Genomic DNA, 12,581 nt, shown 5'->3' with positions numbered 1-12,581 from the left:
TATGAAGCACACCCAACGGTGACGAATGTGGATGGCATAAGGGAGAACAGATGAATTGGAGGGAGTTCCTGTTAGCGGACAACTACCGCGGACGCCGATGGATCACCTGCCGAGGTTACTGTCTAGAGGAGCAAACAATGCAAACATGCTCTTCCCCATCATAGCTTCCAGCCTCAGGCACACAGTGACCAAAGCACCAGCTCTGACTCTTCAGGTGTACGATTGATATCATGCTACATCCCTCGGTTCCGCTCCTTCGTCCCCAATGACAGGTGGCGTCAGCTCCGTGCAGAGAAAATGGCAAATAATCGCGTCCCGATTAACTACGTGACACCTGCATTCCCGTCGCTCTACGATCCTTTCCCCGGCCGCAGCAATGTAGCCTACTACCTCTACCATACCGGCGATATCTGGCGATTCACACTATACTGGACCCTGATCTTCTACATATGCTGTTACTTGGCTGTTGCTGCCTGTGCACTTGTCATGCAAGGTCGGGATTGGAAGATTTGTCTAGCAGTGCCTATTGTGTATGCCGTCATCGGGGGGCTTGAAGCGGTTCTTGCAGGGAGTATTGTGGGAGGCGTGTAAGTCTAGCTGTGATTTATTTTTCGCCCTTAACACGAATATGAGTCCCACGTGCTAAGAATTGCAGAATAGGATCCGTGTACGAAGCGGGGAATTTTAGAATGTCTACGTGGATTCCGATTATTTGGGGCGGCGTCAATCTTCTGGTTCTCATACTATCCAGTTTCCCGATACCAGGTGGATTATGAATAATCGGTAAGAATTTAAATATTTATGGCATAGACTGGAACTGATTGTGCAAGGTGGATATATCAGAAACAAGACGCCGAAAATGCAACTTCTGCTCCGACTAGGAACAAACAAGACGTGTCGAGATGGTATGATACATTCAAAGATAAGATCATATAACTCGCCATACTATTATCCGAAGAGATTACCCGCCGTTGCGCCACTTCATTCCTCACGCATGGAATATCACAGGTGTTTGAATCACCGGCCATAATTGTTATTATCAGGCGGGAACACCCCCTGTAAACCAGGAAGTCCGCCCCCCATTGGCGCAGATACTGGAGGTAAATGGTGAGGGAAACCTGGCGGGAGTGAGATTCCTTGCGCAGCAAGCTGCTTTTGGAGCTCCCCGAGGTCGACATTGGGCGCATTCATGGGTGGAGTCCCCGATGCGGGAGGAGCCCCAGAGAAGGGAGGCGCAAAGGGAAAAGCGGGGAAGGCAGGGTTTGGAGGGAAAGCATTTGCTGGAGGCTGAGCCATAGAGGCGGCCAATCCAGGTGGAGGAGGAGGTTGAGCGGCGCCTATGCCAGGTAGTAAAGATGAACCCAGCCCATCTGGCTGAGGCGCACTTTGTATGCCGGGAAGACCTGTACCGGCGGACTTCCTTTGATCGACCAAGCTATCTTCTTCATCCTGTAGTTCCTGTTCTTCTTCCTCGCGCATCTGCCGTTTCCCAAAGTTGCGGTTCCATGTCCCCTGGGCTTCAGCAGCCTCCTCCCCAATGTGGAACCTATCTTTCAAGTACGTTATCTCTCCCGGCCGAGCACGAGACCAGAATCGGGTGAAATTGTCTTTCGAACCCGAAGCAAGAATATGACCTAGAGGATGCCAGTCTAGAGTCCAAATAGTCGCAGCGTGAGCATACTGTACCCGGTGAGCTGGGTAGATTACCTGGGCCGGCGTATTTGCTGGATCCGGGCTATCGTAAGGTGCGACTGTAGGCATTTGGCCGGCCGGAAGGTTGGGCTCGTCAAGCAAGTAATGATATAATGACCCATCTTCGCTTCCTGTTGAGATAAGAGAGCAGTGAACCGGATGCCATGTGAGCGTAGATATCGGTTTTTCGTGGCCGCGGAGAATACAAATGTCCCGCATCATACGGAGATCAAAAACTCGTGCGGTCTGGTCGCGCGACGATGTTGCAAGAAGGTTGCTGTTGACCCGCGAGAACCTGGTAGTGGTCACGGTATTTTTATGGCTGTGAAGTGTCGTCAAGCAGCGGGTGGTGCGAGGGTCCCAGAATTTGACTTGATGGTCTTTCGAACCGGAAGCAAGCAGCCCCTTTGTCGGATGCCAGTCGCATGATTTGACATCCCAGTTATGGCCGGTCAGGACGCTATCGCATGTTCTCGTTGTGAAATCGTATATCTTAAGCGTCGTGTCGTCGGAAGCCGAGAGGAACTTCGTATCGCTTGGTGACCAAGCTAGATCTCGTACAGCGTCGTGGTGCGCGTCGTCTATCGTCTCAACGTTGTTGAAATTCGGCCTCCAGTATTTCACATCGCCTTTTTGTCCTCCAGAAATCAACCAGTCGTTACTATGCGACCACGCCAACGATGTAACTCCAGCTTGCAATTGATCGTAGTGTGCCTAGATTCATCAGCCTTGAGTTGCCGCTATCGAGGATACATCGACCTACATCCATGACCGTTTCGAAATTGAATGCCGTGCCGTTCCATAGCATGAACTCTCCAGTATGTCCACCGGTTAACAGGCGCCTCCCCTCTGGGGTCCATCTGACGACCGTGATCGGCTTTTTCGACTTTCCGATGGACTGGTGTAAATGTCGTACAGGGATCGTATCTACCGGCGAGTGCACTCGCGCCATGGGAGGGAGCATCTGCGATAGCAAAAACTATTAGACCTGCAGTCATCCGACGGTGCTTGACATTCACTTACATCCACAATATAACTGGCACTCGGCCTCTCTTTCTCCATCCGATAGCCGCCTCTGTATTTCGGTCGCCGATGGCGCATCCATTGTACCATTGAAGAACCATAATCGGTGACCAGCCCTGCGAGCCGTTAGCTGAAGCTGCGTGCGGGAGAGAGAACGACTTCGACAAACATACTGGGCCGACGAGGTCCCTGGATTCCGCCCTGGCCCCTCCCAAATTGCTGCGCATCATTCCCAGAGTCGTCGTAATAAGCCATCTTGATGAGTTGACCTTAACTAACAGACAAAGCAACAGGCGAATTCTGCGACCATGACAAGGGGGAAGGCGGAGAAAGCCAGCGCGGTGACAACGCTTATTCGACACAGACGAAACTGACGTCGACGGATGCTTGACAGCAATAAAGACGGTAATATCCGACTCTCTTTGCGACGTTGTGGATATATTGGGTAGATTATTCACAGCGTCACAACGGAAGCCGAGACGTGAAACAGCGACGCGGAAGAATGATTATTGGGCCGGGCCAGAGCTGCCGCCGACACTACTTTAGCCCGCGACAGTTCCAAGGTCTCCAACCTCTCAACTCTCAAGGCTCTCGCTGGAGTCCGCATTTCCAAGCTAGCAGCAGCATGCAGGTGGAACAACGGCTCTCCTCCCCTGCCTCTTAGCCCACTGGTAGAGGCCTATGCTCAACCTTCGTGACAATATGAGAAACCTTGATAACCCCGCCGCACTGTCCCGGTCTCCCTGTTCTCATCATCCTCTGTCTCTGCTCTTGCCAACTGCCTACACCCGCGCACTGGCCTGTTTCTTGCCATGAATTGACCGGCCTGTGGCCAGCTGCCGATTGATATTCTTATCTGACGCTCCTGTCGTATCTCCGCATCATTCCACAGGGCTGGGTGCTCAGCGTAGGGATACGTACCTGCGCTTTCGTATTGCCTCGCTGGCAGACAACTGATAATTCTGTCTCGATATATTCGCCATCTTCGCGTTCCACATATATTTTAAACTATACTCTTGTTTAATTCATTTAGAAAGCAGGATGGGCGCTGTCGAAGGCTCTTCGGCCACTAACGGCACTCGCAGCAACAACCATACCAGCTCTTCTAATGGCTCTTCGCCCTCGGAAAACGGTTCAAACCACCGGACCGTAAAGAAGTCTGACACGTATCGGCATGTTGTAGCTATTCATTCGAAAGTCCAGCACTCATGCCTTAGCCGCGACTCGACCCAGGCTACGAGCTTTATCGGCTTTCGGAACCTCATGATTGTTGTATTGGGTAAGATAACTATTTCTCAGTGCGATATTTTCTGCTGATTCACTCTTCTAGTGGCCATGAATCTGCGGCTAGTAATCGAAAACTTCCTCAAGGTGCATCTTCCAATATGACGCAATTGTTGCACCCAGCTAACGTGTTTACAGTACGGTGTTTTGATCTGCATCAAGTGTCACGATTACCGCAAGCAAGACGTCGTGATCGGAGCAATCCTCTTTGCACTGGTTCCTTGCCAGTTGCTATGCTCATACTTCATCGAACTGGCAGCATCCGGACATGCTGTGCGTGTTATTGGTCGAGCAAAAAAGGAAGAAAGTACTGAAATCTTGCGTGAAACTAAGAGAACTTGGCTCTTCATTGCGCTACTACACTCTATTATCAGCTTTTTCGGCCTAGCTGTCACCAGCTATGTTATCTTTTATTACATCAATCATCCTGGCATTGGCACACTCTGTGAAATCCAGGTGATCGTGGTGTCGCTCAAGTCGTACTCCTATGCATTGACGAATCGCGATTTACGCCGCGCCATGCTTGGTTCCCCATCGACAGATTTCGCTATCCCGGAGCTCTATCGCTCATGCCCGTATCCCCGTAACATCACTCTGGGGAACCTCTTCTATTTTCTACTGGCTCCAACGTTGGTTTACCAGCCCGTTTACCCACGGACGCCCCGCATCCGTTGGTCGTTTGTGGGCAAGCGTCTATTCGAGTTCGTCGGTCTGGCAATGGTTATCTGGCTGCTTTCTGCGCAATACGCCGCACCGCTTTTGCGCAATTCGACCGAGAAAATCGCAGTCCTACACGTCGGGTCTATTCTGGAGCGAGGGTTGAAGCTCTCGACAATTTCCCTTGTAATCTGGCTTGCGGGGTTTTATGCCCTCTTCCAGTCTTTGTTGAATGGACTGGCAGAGATCATGCGATTTGGGGATCGGGAGTTCTATACAGACTGGTGGAATAGCCCGAGTTTTGGCGTATATTGGCGATCCTGGAATCGACCTGTTTATACCTTCATGAAACGGCATGTGTATATGCCACTCGTCACACGAGGCTGGAGCCCAACTTTGGCTGGCACCGTGGTCTTCGCAGTCTCCGCCGTGCTGCACGAGATTCTTGTTGGGGTACCCACACACAATCTGATCGGTATGTTTGCGGCTGTAAAACCTCGCGGCTTTTGCTAACGACGAGTAGGAGTTGCATTCCTGGCGATGCTGTTTCAATTACCGTTGATTCTTCTAACCGCCCCGTTCGAGAAGCTCAAGAGCCCTCTTGGCAAGGCAATCGGTAATTCGTTTTTCTGGGTGACTTTTTGCGTCGTTGGACAGCCGTTTGCAGCGCTTTTGTATTTCTTCGCATGGCAGGCGAAATATGGTAGTGTCAGTAGGACACAATCCTTGGAGTTCTTGGAATAGGCAATATACGAGTCGTCATCTAGCGTGTAAAACTTAGGCTAGACATTGATCGAAGAGAATCGAAGTGTTCGTTGAGGACAAGTATGCCTTTTTCTGCGGTGGCCGGACAGAACACTGTCCATTCAAGACACAGATCTTAGTCTTCACTTGACAATCCCTTGATTTTGATTAGCGAGCAATTGGTCATTGGCCCCAAGGGAGTTCGTGAATGGAATTTCGGATGGGATAACATGCGTATGGCCGATCAGCCTAAACCCCGGAACGCGGCTTCGCCCAAGACCCGGAGGGATTGTCTGGTCCGCCTCCCGAGCGAACTTCAACTATATAACCCCCCCACGATCGCAGCTGTCACGCCATAGCTTCAATCCAGTACGAATCTCAAGCTTCTGAATCCCCATTACTTTGATTATTTTCCATCAACTTTCATTCGCCAGCTGTCAACATGGTCGCGATCGACATTCCCGCAAACTACGGGTATGAAGATGCCCCTGTCACACTGCCTCCAGCCATTCACGAAGCAATCGAAGTGACACCATGCTGATCTCACCTTGATCTCTAGATATTCCATCGCCGTTGCTCTCGGCGCTATCCCTGTCCTCGGTTTCCTGCACGGCGTGGTTGTCGGTAGTTTCCGCAAGGCTGCTGGAGTCCCGTATCCTCACACATACGCTACCGTTGAGCAATGCAAATCCAACGTACGTCTGCGCAGCCACCCTTGGATTCTTCCACATAACAAATGCACTAACGTTTCTCGTTTGAATATAGCCCAAGGCCTACAAGTTTAACTGCGCCCAGCGCGCCCACGCCAACTTCCTCGAGAATGCGCCGCAAACCATGCTCTCGATCCTGGTGGCAGGTGTGAAATACCCCGAGTTGGCTGCTGGGCTGGGCGCCGCATGGGCCGTTTTCCGTGTTCTGTTCCTGCACGGGTACGTTTACACAGATAAAGCGCAGGGAGCTGGAAGATACAATGGCGGCTTGTTCTGGTTTATGCAGGCGGGTCTCTGGGGATTGAGCGTTTTCGGCGTTGCGAGGGATTTGATGTAATTATGCGTAGGCATGGTTGGTCTACCCACATAGGAGAGTTGGAAGGAGGATGCGAAATGTGGTGTTTGTATCATAGTCGAACTCTTGGCCTGGGGTGCAGGCGCTGGCTCCTATCTTATCGGGCCGGAGCAAAAGTTCCACCGCGGCTGGTGGGGTGACTTTTTTCTGTATCTACATCCATCCCACTTCGACTTCAGAATACCTCAATAATTCCATTGATTTAAAAGACTTGCGCAAACTCGCCCACCATGTCGTCCAAATCCCATATTTCCTATGCAACCCGCGCAATCAACCATCCCAACCCCCTCACCGCGAAACTCTTCTCCATCGCCGAAGCGAAAAAGACCAATGTCACCGTCTCCGCGGACGTAACCACATCGGCCGAGCTCCTCGACCTCGCAGACCGTAACTCTCCTTGAATATCCCCATCGAAGATCATTCCACTAATGCTACAATTACGCAGGCCTGGGACCCTACATCGCCGTCCTCAAAACGCACATCGACATCCTCGAAGATCTCACCCCCTCCACACTCTCCAGCCTGCAATCGCTCGCAACAAAGCACAACTTCCTCATCTTCGAAGACCGCAAGTTCATCGACATCGGCAACACAGTCCAGAAGCAATATCACGGCGGCGCCCTACGCATCAGCGAATGGGCACACATCATCAACTGCGCAATTCTGCCAGGCGAGGGGATCGTCGAGGCCCTCGCACAGACTACGCAGAGCCCCGGCTTCGAGAACGCAAGTGAGCGCGGCCTGCTTATTCTCGCTGAGATGACGAGTAAGGGCTCTCTGGCTACGGGGACCTACACGGAGCGGTCGGTTGAGTATGCGCGCCGCTATAAGGGGTTTGTTATGGGGTTTGTGAGCACAAAGGCGCTTTCGGATGTGCGGGCTGAGGGGAAGGAGGATGATGGGGAGGACTTTGTGGTCTTTACGACTGGGGTGAACTTGTCGGATAAGGGTGATAAGCTGGGGCAGCAGTATCAGACGCCTGAGTCGGCTGTTGGGCGCGGGGCGGACTTTATTATTGCGGGGCGTGGGATATATAAGGCTGAGGATCCGGTGGAGGCTGCTAAGAGGTATCGGGAGGAGGGGTGGAATGCTTATTTGAAGAGGATTGGGCAGTAAGGTGGTTTCTGTACTAGGCGTCCTTCTTGACGTTATTTTTTGCGCAGCTAACACTGGAAAATATAGAATTAGAAACAATTCTTAAGAGCTCGTGATATATCGAGTAGATCGATGACTAGATTAATCTATCTATCGAGGGCACAGGAATATTCATATAATATCCTTAGGAACTATCAGTAGACACCCACTCCCTATCCACCCCCTGCCCCTCCAACCAAGGCCTAGCAGCCTCATAAAGCCTCCCAAACTCCCCCTCGCCCAGGGCCACAATCCTCCCAAAAAGCTCCTCATCAAAGCGCTCCACAAAAGCCCAAAGACTCACGAGCCAGAAATCCGCAAGCCCCGGCTTCTCGCCCTCAAAGAAGGGGCCCCGTTTCCCTTCCTTCCCCTTCAGGATCTTGATCAGCGTCGCAGACTCCGTCTCGATTAAGGCCCATAGTTTATCGAAATCTTCTAGTGCTGCACGACGCACCTCAGGGAGAGGGCCGCCGAGGAATTTTGTCCGTGATTCATGGAAGTATATCTGCCCGCGCGGGTCTAGATGGTTCACGACAAGCGGTGGGATGAGTCGCCAGAATGCCGGGTATATAAGATCCATGATCCGGTCGACGGCGAGGAGGAGGGCATAGCTGGCGTCGCCGGATGGGAGGATCGACGGGGATGGGAATAGGTTCTCGAGGTGTAGTGCGATCGGGAGGGAGTCTTTTATCGCGCCGTGTGGGTTCTGCGTGGAGGCCGCTGATTCCTTGGTGGTTATTACGGGGAGGGTGTATACGAATGCGTCGTTGTTGGGTGGTAGGTCGAGGCTTGTGAAGAGGGGCTTGATGTCTGGGAAGGAGAGGAAGCTTTGGGTGTAGGGGATTTTCTTGTAATTGAGGACTGCGCGGATCTTGAGGGTGTTGGGGGACCAAGACTTGGAGGGGCCTGTTGTATAGAACGATATTATTAGCTTGTATAGGCTGGTTGCGGGGAAGATTGCGGACCTGGGAGGTCGGAGTAGAGGTCGAACAAGTGGACGGGGTCGGACGTGGCCATGTTGTATTTGAGTTACTGATATTATTGTAAAGAGAAACAAAAAGGAAAACCATTCGAGACGAGCATGAGTGGACGATTGGCAGCTTTGAAGAAAGACGCGGCGGGGTGTTCACGATATGATATGCAGGTATTGCTCATCAGATCTACGGATGATGAAACAGATTCACAGAACTCGCATCATGCAAGCGATCACCTAATCGGCAATACAAACTCGCCATACCAATTCAAAGCGACAATAAGGTAGACCAATACCAAGTTAACCCCCCGATACCAACAAGAGCCTCTTCGGACTCCACTTCCACAGCAAAACCCACCCCCCCAGCAGCGAAGAAAGCCCCGTAAAGAGAATTAGAGGCCCATACGAAGACCCGTACGCAAAGCGCTGGCCAGCCGACGATATAGTCCCAGCCTGGAGCAGCCTCACACCAGCAAACCCGCCACTCGCATACCCGATGCCCCTCACCCCGTTCAACAGGCCATAAAGCATCCCAGGGTCCACGGCCTCATTCCGCTCCGCGGACTCGAGCTCCATCTGCTTCAGCATACCGCCCCAGGTGGCACTGTACCCGCCAGAAAAGAACCCAAACGTCATTGAGAATACCACGAGGAGACCAATTGCGCCTTCGGTTGTCAAGCCCCATAAGAGGAACGTGGCCAGCGCGCAGCAGATGGGGGGGATGGCGGATACGGCAGGCGCTGAGAGAGGGAATTTCCTATTATCGCTCAGCCAGCCGAAGAAGGACGAGGCGATGATGCCCGGCGCGTTGAAGACGGCCAGCATGAGCGTGCCTGAGGTCTGCGATAGCAAGGCGATGTCCCGGGCGTATGTACTCAGATATGTCTGCGGGATACCATAGCCGGAGCTTTGGAAGATGATGGCGATGCTGTAAAAGTAGATGGATCGGTGTTTGAGGAAGTTCCAGGGGATTCTGCGAGCACGGGTTCGTGGGAGTGAGAGCTTCGAGGGGTGCGTTGGGATCATGGAAATGGCGAGGACGCTTGTTCCGCCAACGATCGCTGTCCAGGCTTGCAGTGTGGTCCGGAAGCCGTAGGCGTCGATCATGGCTCGGAGCATGAATGGCAGGCTGGTACCAACAATGTTCTTGCATGATAGCACGATTCCATAGGCCACGGCGCGGTTGCTGGTGGTGTACCACTCGCCGAGGGAGAGCGTGGTTGGGCTATAGATGAGGGCACAGCCCAGGGCGGACGTGATTCCCTGGGTGGCGAGCAGATGGCCGATGGTCGCGCTGTAAGAGGACAGCAGGAAGCTGATACAGGCAATCACGGTTCCGCAGAGAGCTGCGAGCTGGCGGCGATGAGCCCATCGTCTGGTGAACAGCGCAAAGAGAAAAGGCATGGACAGGTACATGACCCCGTTGGCGGTGGTGCCAATGACACCGGTCGTGCTGCGGTCTCCCTTGAAGGTCCAGTTTTCGGAGTAGTATTCCTGGAATACACCGTAGCTCATTGCAAAGCCTGTCAAGGCGTAAGCAGATGCAATTCAGACATATACATGAATAAATCAGATGGATGTACCCCAGATGGGCAGCTGGAGAATCCCAGAGCCGATCAGGACGAGCAGCTTGGTCCTTTTTGGTTCCTCCACGTCTCGCTCATCGTCAGCCTGCGCGTCCGATGGCGGCAGAGAATATTCTTCAGTCTCGGCCATTGTGATGATACAGTGAGTTGGAAAGAGAAGAGAAGAGGGATGCATTTGGAGTGTTGTAACATCGTCACTGCGGGGTCGCGATCAGAGCGTGACTCACAGCGATCTACTCTCCAACATCTCCCACTCTACTTGGACATCATCAATTTATTCATTGATATTGTCTACTAAGCTATGAAATCTGATGGCCTTCCCTGCCCCTTTCAGGCACAAAATGGATCACCCCACTGGCTGTACCCCAGCCCTAAGTGCCTGGCATCATCCTGCGTAAGCCCTACCACCACCCCAACATTGTTCTCTGTTAGCAAGCTCCAGTTAACTGGAATGATATGAACTTACCGGGGTCGCTCGCCCCGACTCTGATGTCCCATGCCCGTCCCTGCCACCCAACCAAGGCATGGTGTTTTGGAGAGAAGAGATGTCGAGTACCTAGGCTGTGTTCGCCGACGGGAAGGTGATATAATGCCACCCAGGTTGAAGGCAAAAGAAGCTTACCTTGTCCCAGGCCCGTCCCGACCACCCGCCAGGGCCAAGGTAGTGAGGCCGCAGAGCTGATAGTGTAGTTAGTAGGTAAAAGTGAAGTGAAACAGACGAACAAAAGGGGTATCAAGGTCGCTGAAGCGCTGGAGACAAGGGAAGCTATCTAGGGCTAGCTAAGGAAGATGGGTAATGTCTCCCAGGCCCGTCCCGACCACCCGCCAAGGCCAAGGTCGACCGGAAGGAGGAGGGATGTTGATGAGTAGAAGATAGGAGTCGACGCGAAGCAGACAGGGCGAAAGGGGTATCAAGCTCGCTGAATCGCTGACGACAAAGGGAACAAAAGGCAGCTATCTAAGAAACCTAGCTAAGGATGAGGATAGCTAATAAGAGGGACGTCCAGCGGGTTAGGCTAGAGGATGGCAAGCTCTGCAAGGGCAGAGGAGGCGTCAAGCCTGGTAATTCACCACAGAGTGGTTACTGGAAGATGTCGTACTATTCTTGAAGTGAGTGTATGGACACGAGATGGTGCTGGAACCTACTTACTGTTGTCGCTTTGGTGACCCATGCCCGTCCCAGCCACCCAACCGGGGCATGTGTAAAATAGAATACTTGGTGAGTAGAGTATCTATCAGTAAGCTGGCACACATTGAGCTGGTATTAGGAGACCTACCCAAGAGCCGCCCCCAGCATCTGGTACCCATGCCCGTCCCTACCACCCAACCAGGGCATGATTAAATGGCGTAAAAGTGTCATATATGGTGAGTGGATGTTGAGTATACCATACTAGATGTCAGTAGACCGCAGGAATATGCAAAGAGACAAGAATATCTTATCCCAAGCCCGTCCCGGCCACCAAACCAGAGCTGTAAGTAGCTATATCTGGTAGAGTGAATTGCGATAGGTAGGATAGATGAGATAGATAGCAGTAGATACTCCCCATGCCCATCTCATCCACCCAGCCAAGGCAGGTTGATAGATAAGTGCATGTAGTATCAGAGTTTTCCATTAGTAAGTAATCATATAACGAGAGAGCATAAATACTTACTAGTATGAGAGGATGTACAGCAAAGGATATCCGGTAGTTTATTTCCCAGGCCCGCCCAACCGCCCAACCTTGGGCCTGAGAGTGAGGCGTGCGTTTTGAGAGTGATCGAAGTGTCAAGTTAGCTCTTCTATTCTAGAACGACGGAGGACTACAGTTACTTACCACTGCAGTGATCCAGGTCCGATTCCCATGCCCGTCCCAGCCGCCCAACCAGGGCATGGAGGACTACCCGAAGGCAAGTCCAAAACCTAAAAGTTAGTAGCTAGGTAGTTAGTAGAGTGATTGGTTTTCCCAGGCCCATCCCAACCGCCCCACCTAGGCCTGAGCAAGAGGCCTGCGTGTATGGAGTCCGAGAGGCACGTCAGCAATGTCTTGGTACTAGATAGGATTACATTTACTTACCAGTAAGTTATGTCGATGCTGTCCATTATCCCATGCCCGTCCCAACCACCCTACCAGGGCAGGGTGGACAGCCCGAAGGCTGTCCGGCAGCTAGACGTTAGCAACTAGATGATTAGCAGGGTGATCTAAAGTCCCAGGCCCGCCCAGCCAACCCAACCATGGGCCTGGAGTAGAGTTCATTGCAGTTATAGTTACAAGTCAGCTGGGTTTACTACTAAGCAGGGGCATCGAGGTACTTACCCAAACCCCCCACCAACGTCGGATAACCCATGCCCGTCCCTACCACCCAGCCAAGGCATGGGGACGTTTGCCCGAAGGCAGTGTCTATTGAGCCCAAAGAAAGTTACAAGGTTAGCCAGACCCACTACT

At 52.3% G+C, this 12,581-nt stretch overlaps 7 protein-coding genes across 7 annotated transcripts; 4 read left to right on the top strand and 3 right to left on the bottom strand.

Annotated features, from left to right (window-relative positions):
* On the top strand, window positions 1-920 carry ASPVEDRAFT_634371 (uncharacterized protein). Its single transcript, XM_040815678.1, has 3 exons — window positions 1-587; window positions 656-783; window positions 831-920. Exons 1-2 carry the CDS (start codon window positions 298-300, stop codon window positions 774-776), a joined length of 411 nt encoding a protein of 136 aa, XP_040667214.1. The 5' UTR covers window positions 1-297; the 3' UTR covers window positions 777-783; window positions 831-920.
* Window positions 921-1,017: 97 nt separating this feature from the next.
* ASPVEDRAFT_82977 (WD40 repeat domain-containing protein) lies at window positions 1,018-2,970 on the bottom strand (the record flags this gene model as incomplete). The annotated part of the gene is made up of 4 exons (XM_040817298.1): window positions 1,018-2,406; window positions 2,456-2,656; window positions 2,716-2,831; window positions 2,889-2,970. 4 exons carry the CDS (start codon window positions 2,968-2,970, stop codon window positions 1,018-1,020), a joined length of 1,788 nt encoding a protein of 595 aa, XP_040667213.1.
* Window positions 2,971-3,756: 786 nt separating this feature from the next.
* On the top strand, window positions 3,757-5,400 carry ASPVEDRAFT_129964 (putative diacylglycerol O-acyltransferase (DgaT); the record flags this gene model as incomplete). Its single annotated transcript, XM_040806675.1, has 4 exons — window positions 3,757-3,994; window positions 4,046-4,086; window positions 4,138-5,131; window positions 5,177-5,400. The coding sequence occupies 4 exons, from the start codon at window positions 3,757-3,759 to the stop codon at window positions 5,398-5,400; spliced, it is 1,497 nt and encodes a 498-aa protein (XP_040667212.1).
* A 221-nt stretch (window positions 5,401-5,621) lies between these two features.
* Window positions 5,622-6,571, top strand: ASPVEDRAFT_634305 (MAPEG family protein). The gene is made up of 3 exons (XM_040815676.1): window positions 5,622-5,874; window positions 5,960-6,095; window positions 6,166-6,571. Exons 1-3 carry the CDS (start codon window positions 5,843-5,845, stop codon window positions 6,445-6,447), a joined length of 450 nt encoding a protein of 149 aa, XP_040667211.1. The 5' UTR covers window positions 5,622-5,842; the 3' UTR covers window positions 6,448-6,571.
* Window positions 6,572-6,695: 124 nt separating this feature from the next.
* Window positions 6,696-7,581, top strand: pyrG (orotidine-5'-phosphate decarboxylase pyrG; the record flags this gene model as incomplete). The annotated part of the gene is made up of 2 exons (XM_040817297.1): window positions 6,696-6,852; window positions 6,911-7,581. The coding sequence occupies 2 exons, from the start codon at window positions 6,696-6,698 to the stop codon at window positions 7,579-7,581; spliced, it is 828 nt and encodes a 275-aa protein (XP_040667210.1).
* A 163-nt stretch (window positions 7,582-7,744) lies between these two features.
* Window positions 7,745-8,616, bottom strand: ASPVEDRAFT_131114 (glutathione S-transferase family protein; the record flags this gene model as incomplete). Its single annotated transcript, XM_040806784.1, has 2 exons — window positions 7,745-8,505; window positions 8,565-8,616. 2 exons carry the CDS (start codon window positions 8,614-8,616, stop codon window positions 7,745-7,747), a joined length of 813 nt encoding a protein of 270 aa, XP_040667209.1.
* Window positions 8,617-8,872: 256 nt separating this feature from the next.
* Window positions 8,873-10,288, bottom strand: ASPVEDRAFT_130743 (uncharacterized protein; the record flags this gene model as incomplete). The annotated part of the gene is made up of 2 exons (XM_040806751.1): window positions 8,873-10,095; window positions 10,156-10,288. The coding sequence occupies 2 exons, from the start codon at window positions 10,286-10,288 to the stop codon at window positions 8,873-8,875; spliced, it is 1,356 nt and encodes a 451-aa protein (XP_040667208.1).
* Between the last annotated feature and the right edge of the window lie 2,293 nt (window positions 10,289-12,581).

This window comes from Aspergillus versicolor, assembly GCF_001890125.1.
Source record: "Aspergillus versicolor CBS 583.65 unplaced genomic scaffold ASPVEscaffold_4, whole genome shotgun sequence".
In the NCBI taxonomy this organism is placed as follows: domain Eukaryota; kingdom Fungi; phylum Ascomycota; class Eurotiomycetes; order Eurotiales; family Aspergillaceae; genus Aspergillus; species Aspergillus versicolor.
Note: the sequence above shows the minus strand (reverse complement) of the source record. Positions and strands in the feature narration are given on the sequence as shown.

Coding starts and splice junctions, on each gene's coding strand:
- ASPVEDRAFT_634371 (XM_040815678.1), top strand. CDS start 298: ATGGCAAATAATCGCGTCCCGATTAACTACGTGACACCTGCATTCCCG. Junction 588..655: donor GGGAGTATTGTGGGAGGCGT/GTAAGTCTAGCT, acceptor TAAGAATTGCAG/AATAGGATCCGTGTACGAAG.
- ASPVEDRAFT_634305 (XM_040815676.1), top strand. CDS start 5,843: ATGGTCGCGATCGACATTCCCGCAAACTACGG. Junction 5,875..5,959: donor GACATTCCCGCAAACTACGG/GTATGAAGATGC, acceptor CTTGATCTCTAG/ATATTCCATCGCCGTTGCTC. Junction 6,096..6,165: donor TTGAGCAATGCAAATCCAAC/GTACGTCTGCGC, acceptor GTTTGAATATAG/CCCAAGGCCTACAAGTTTAA.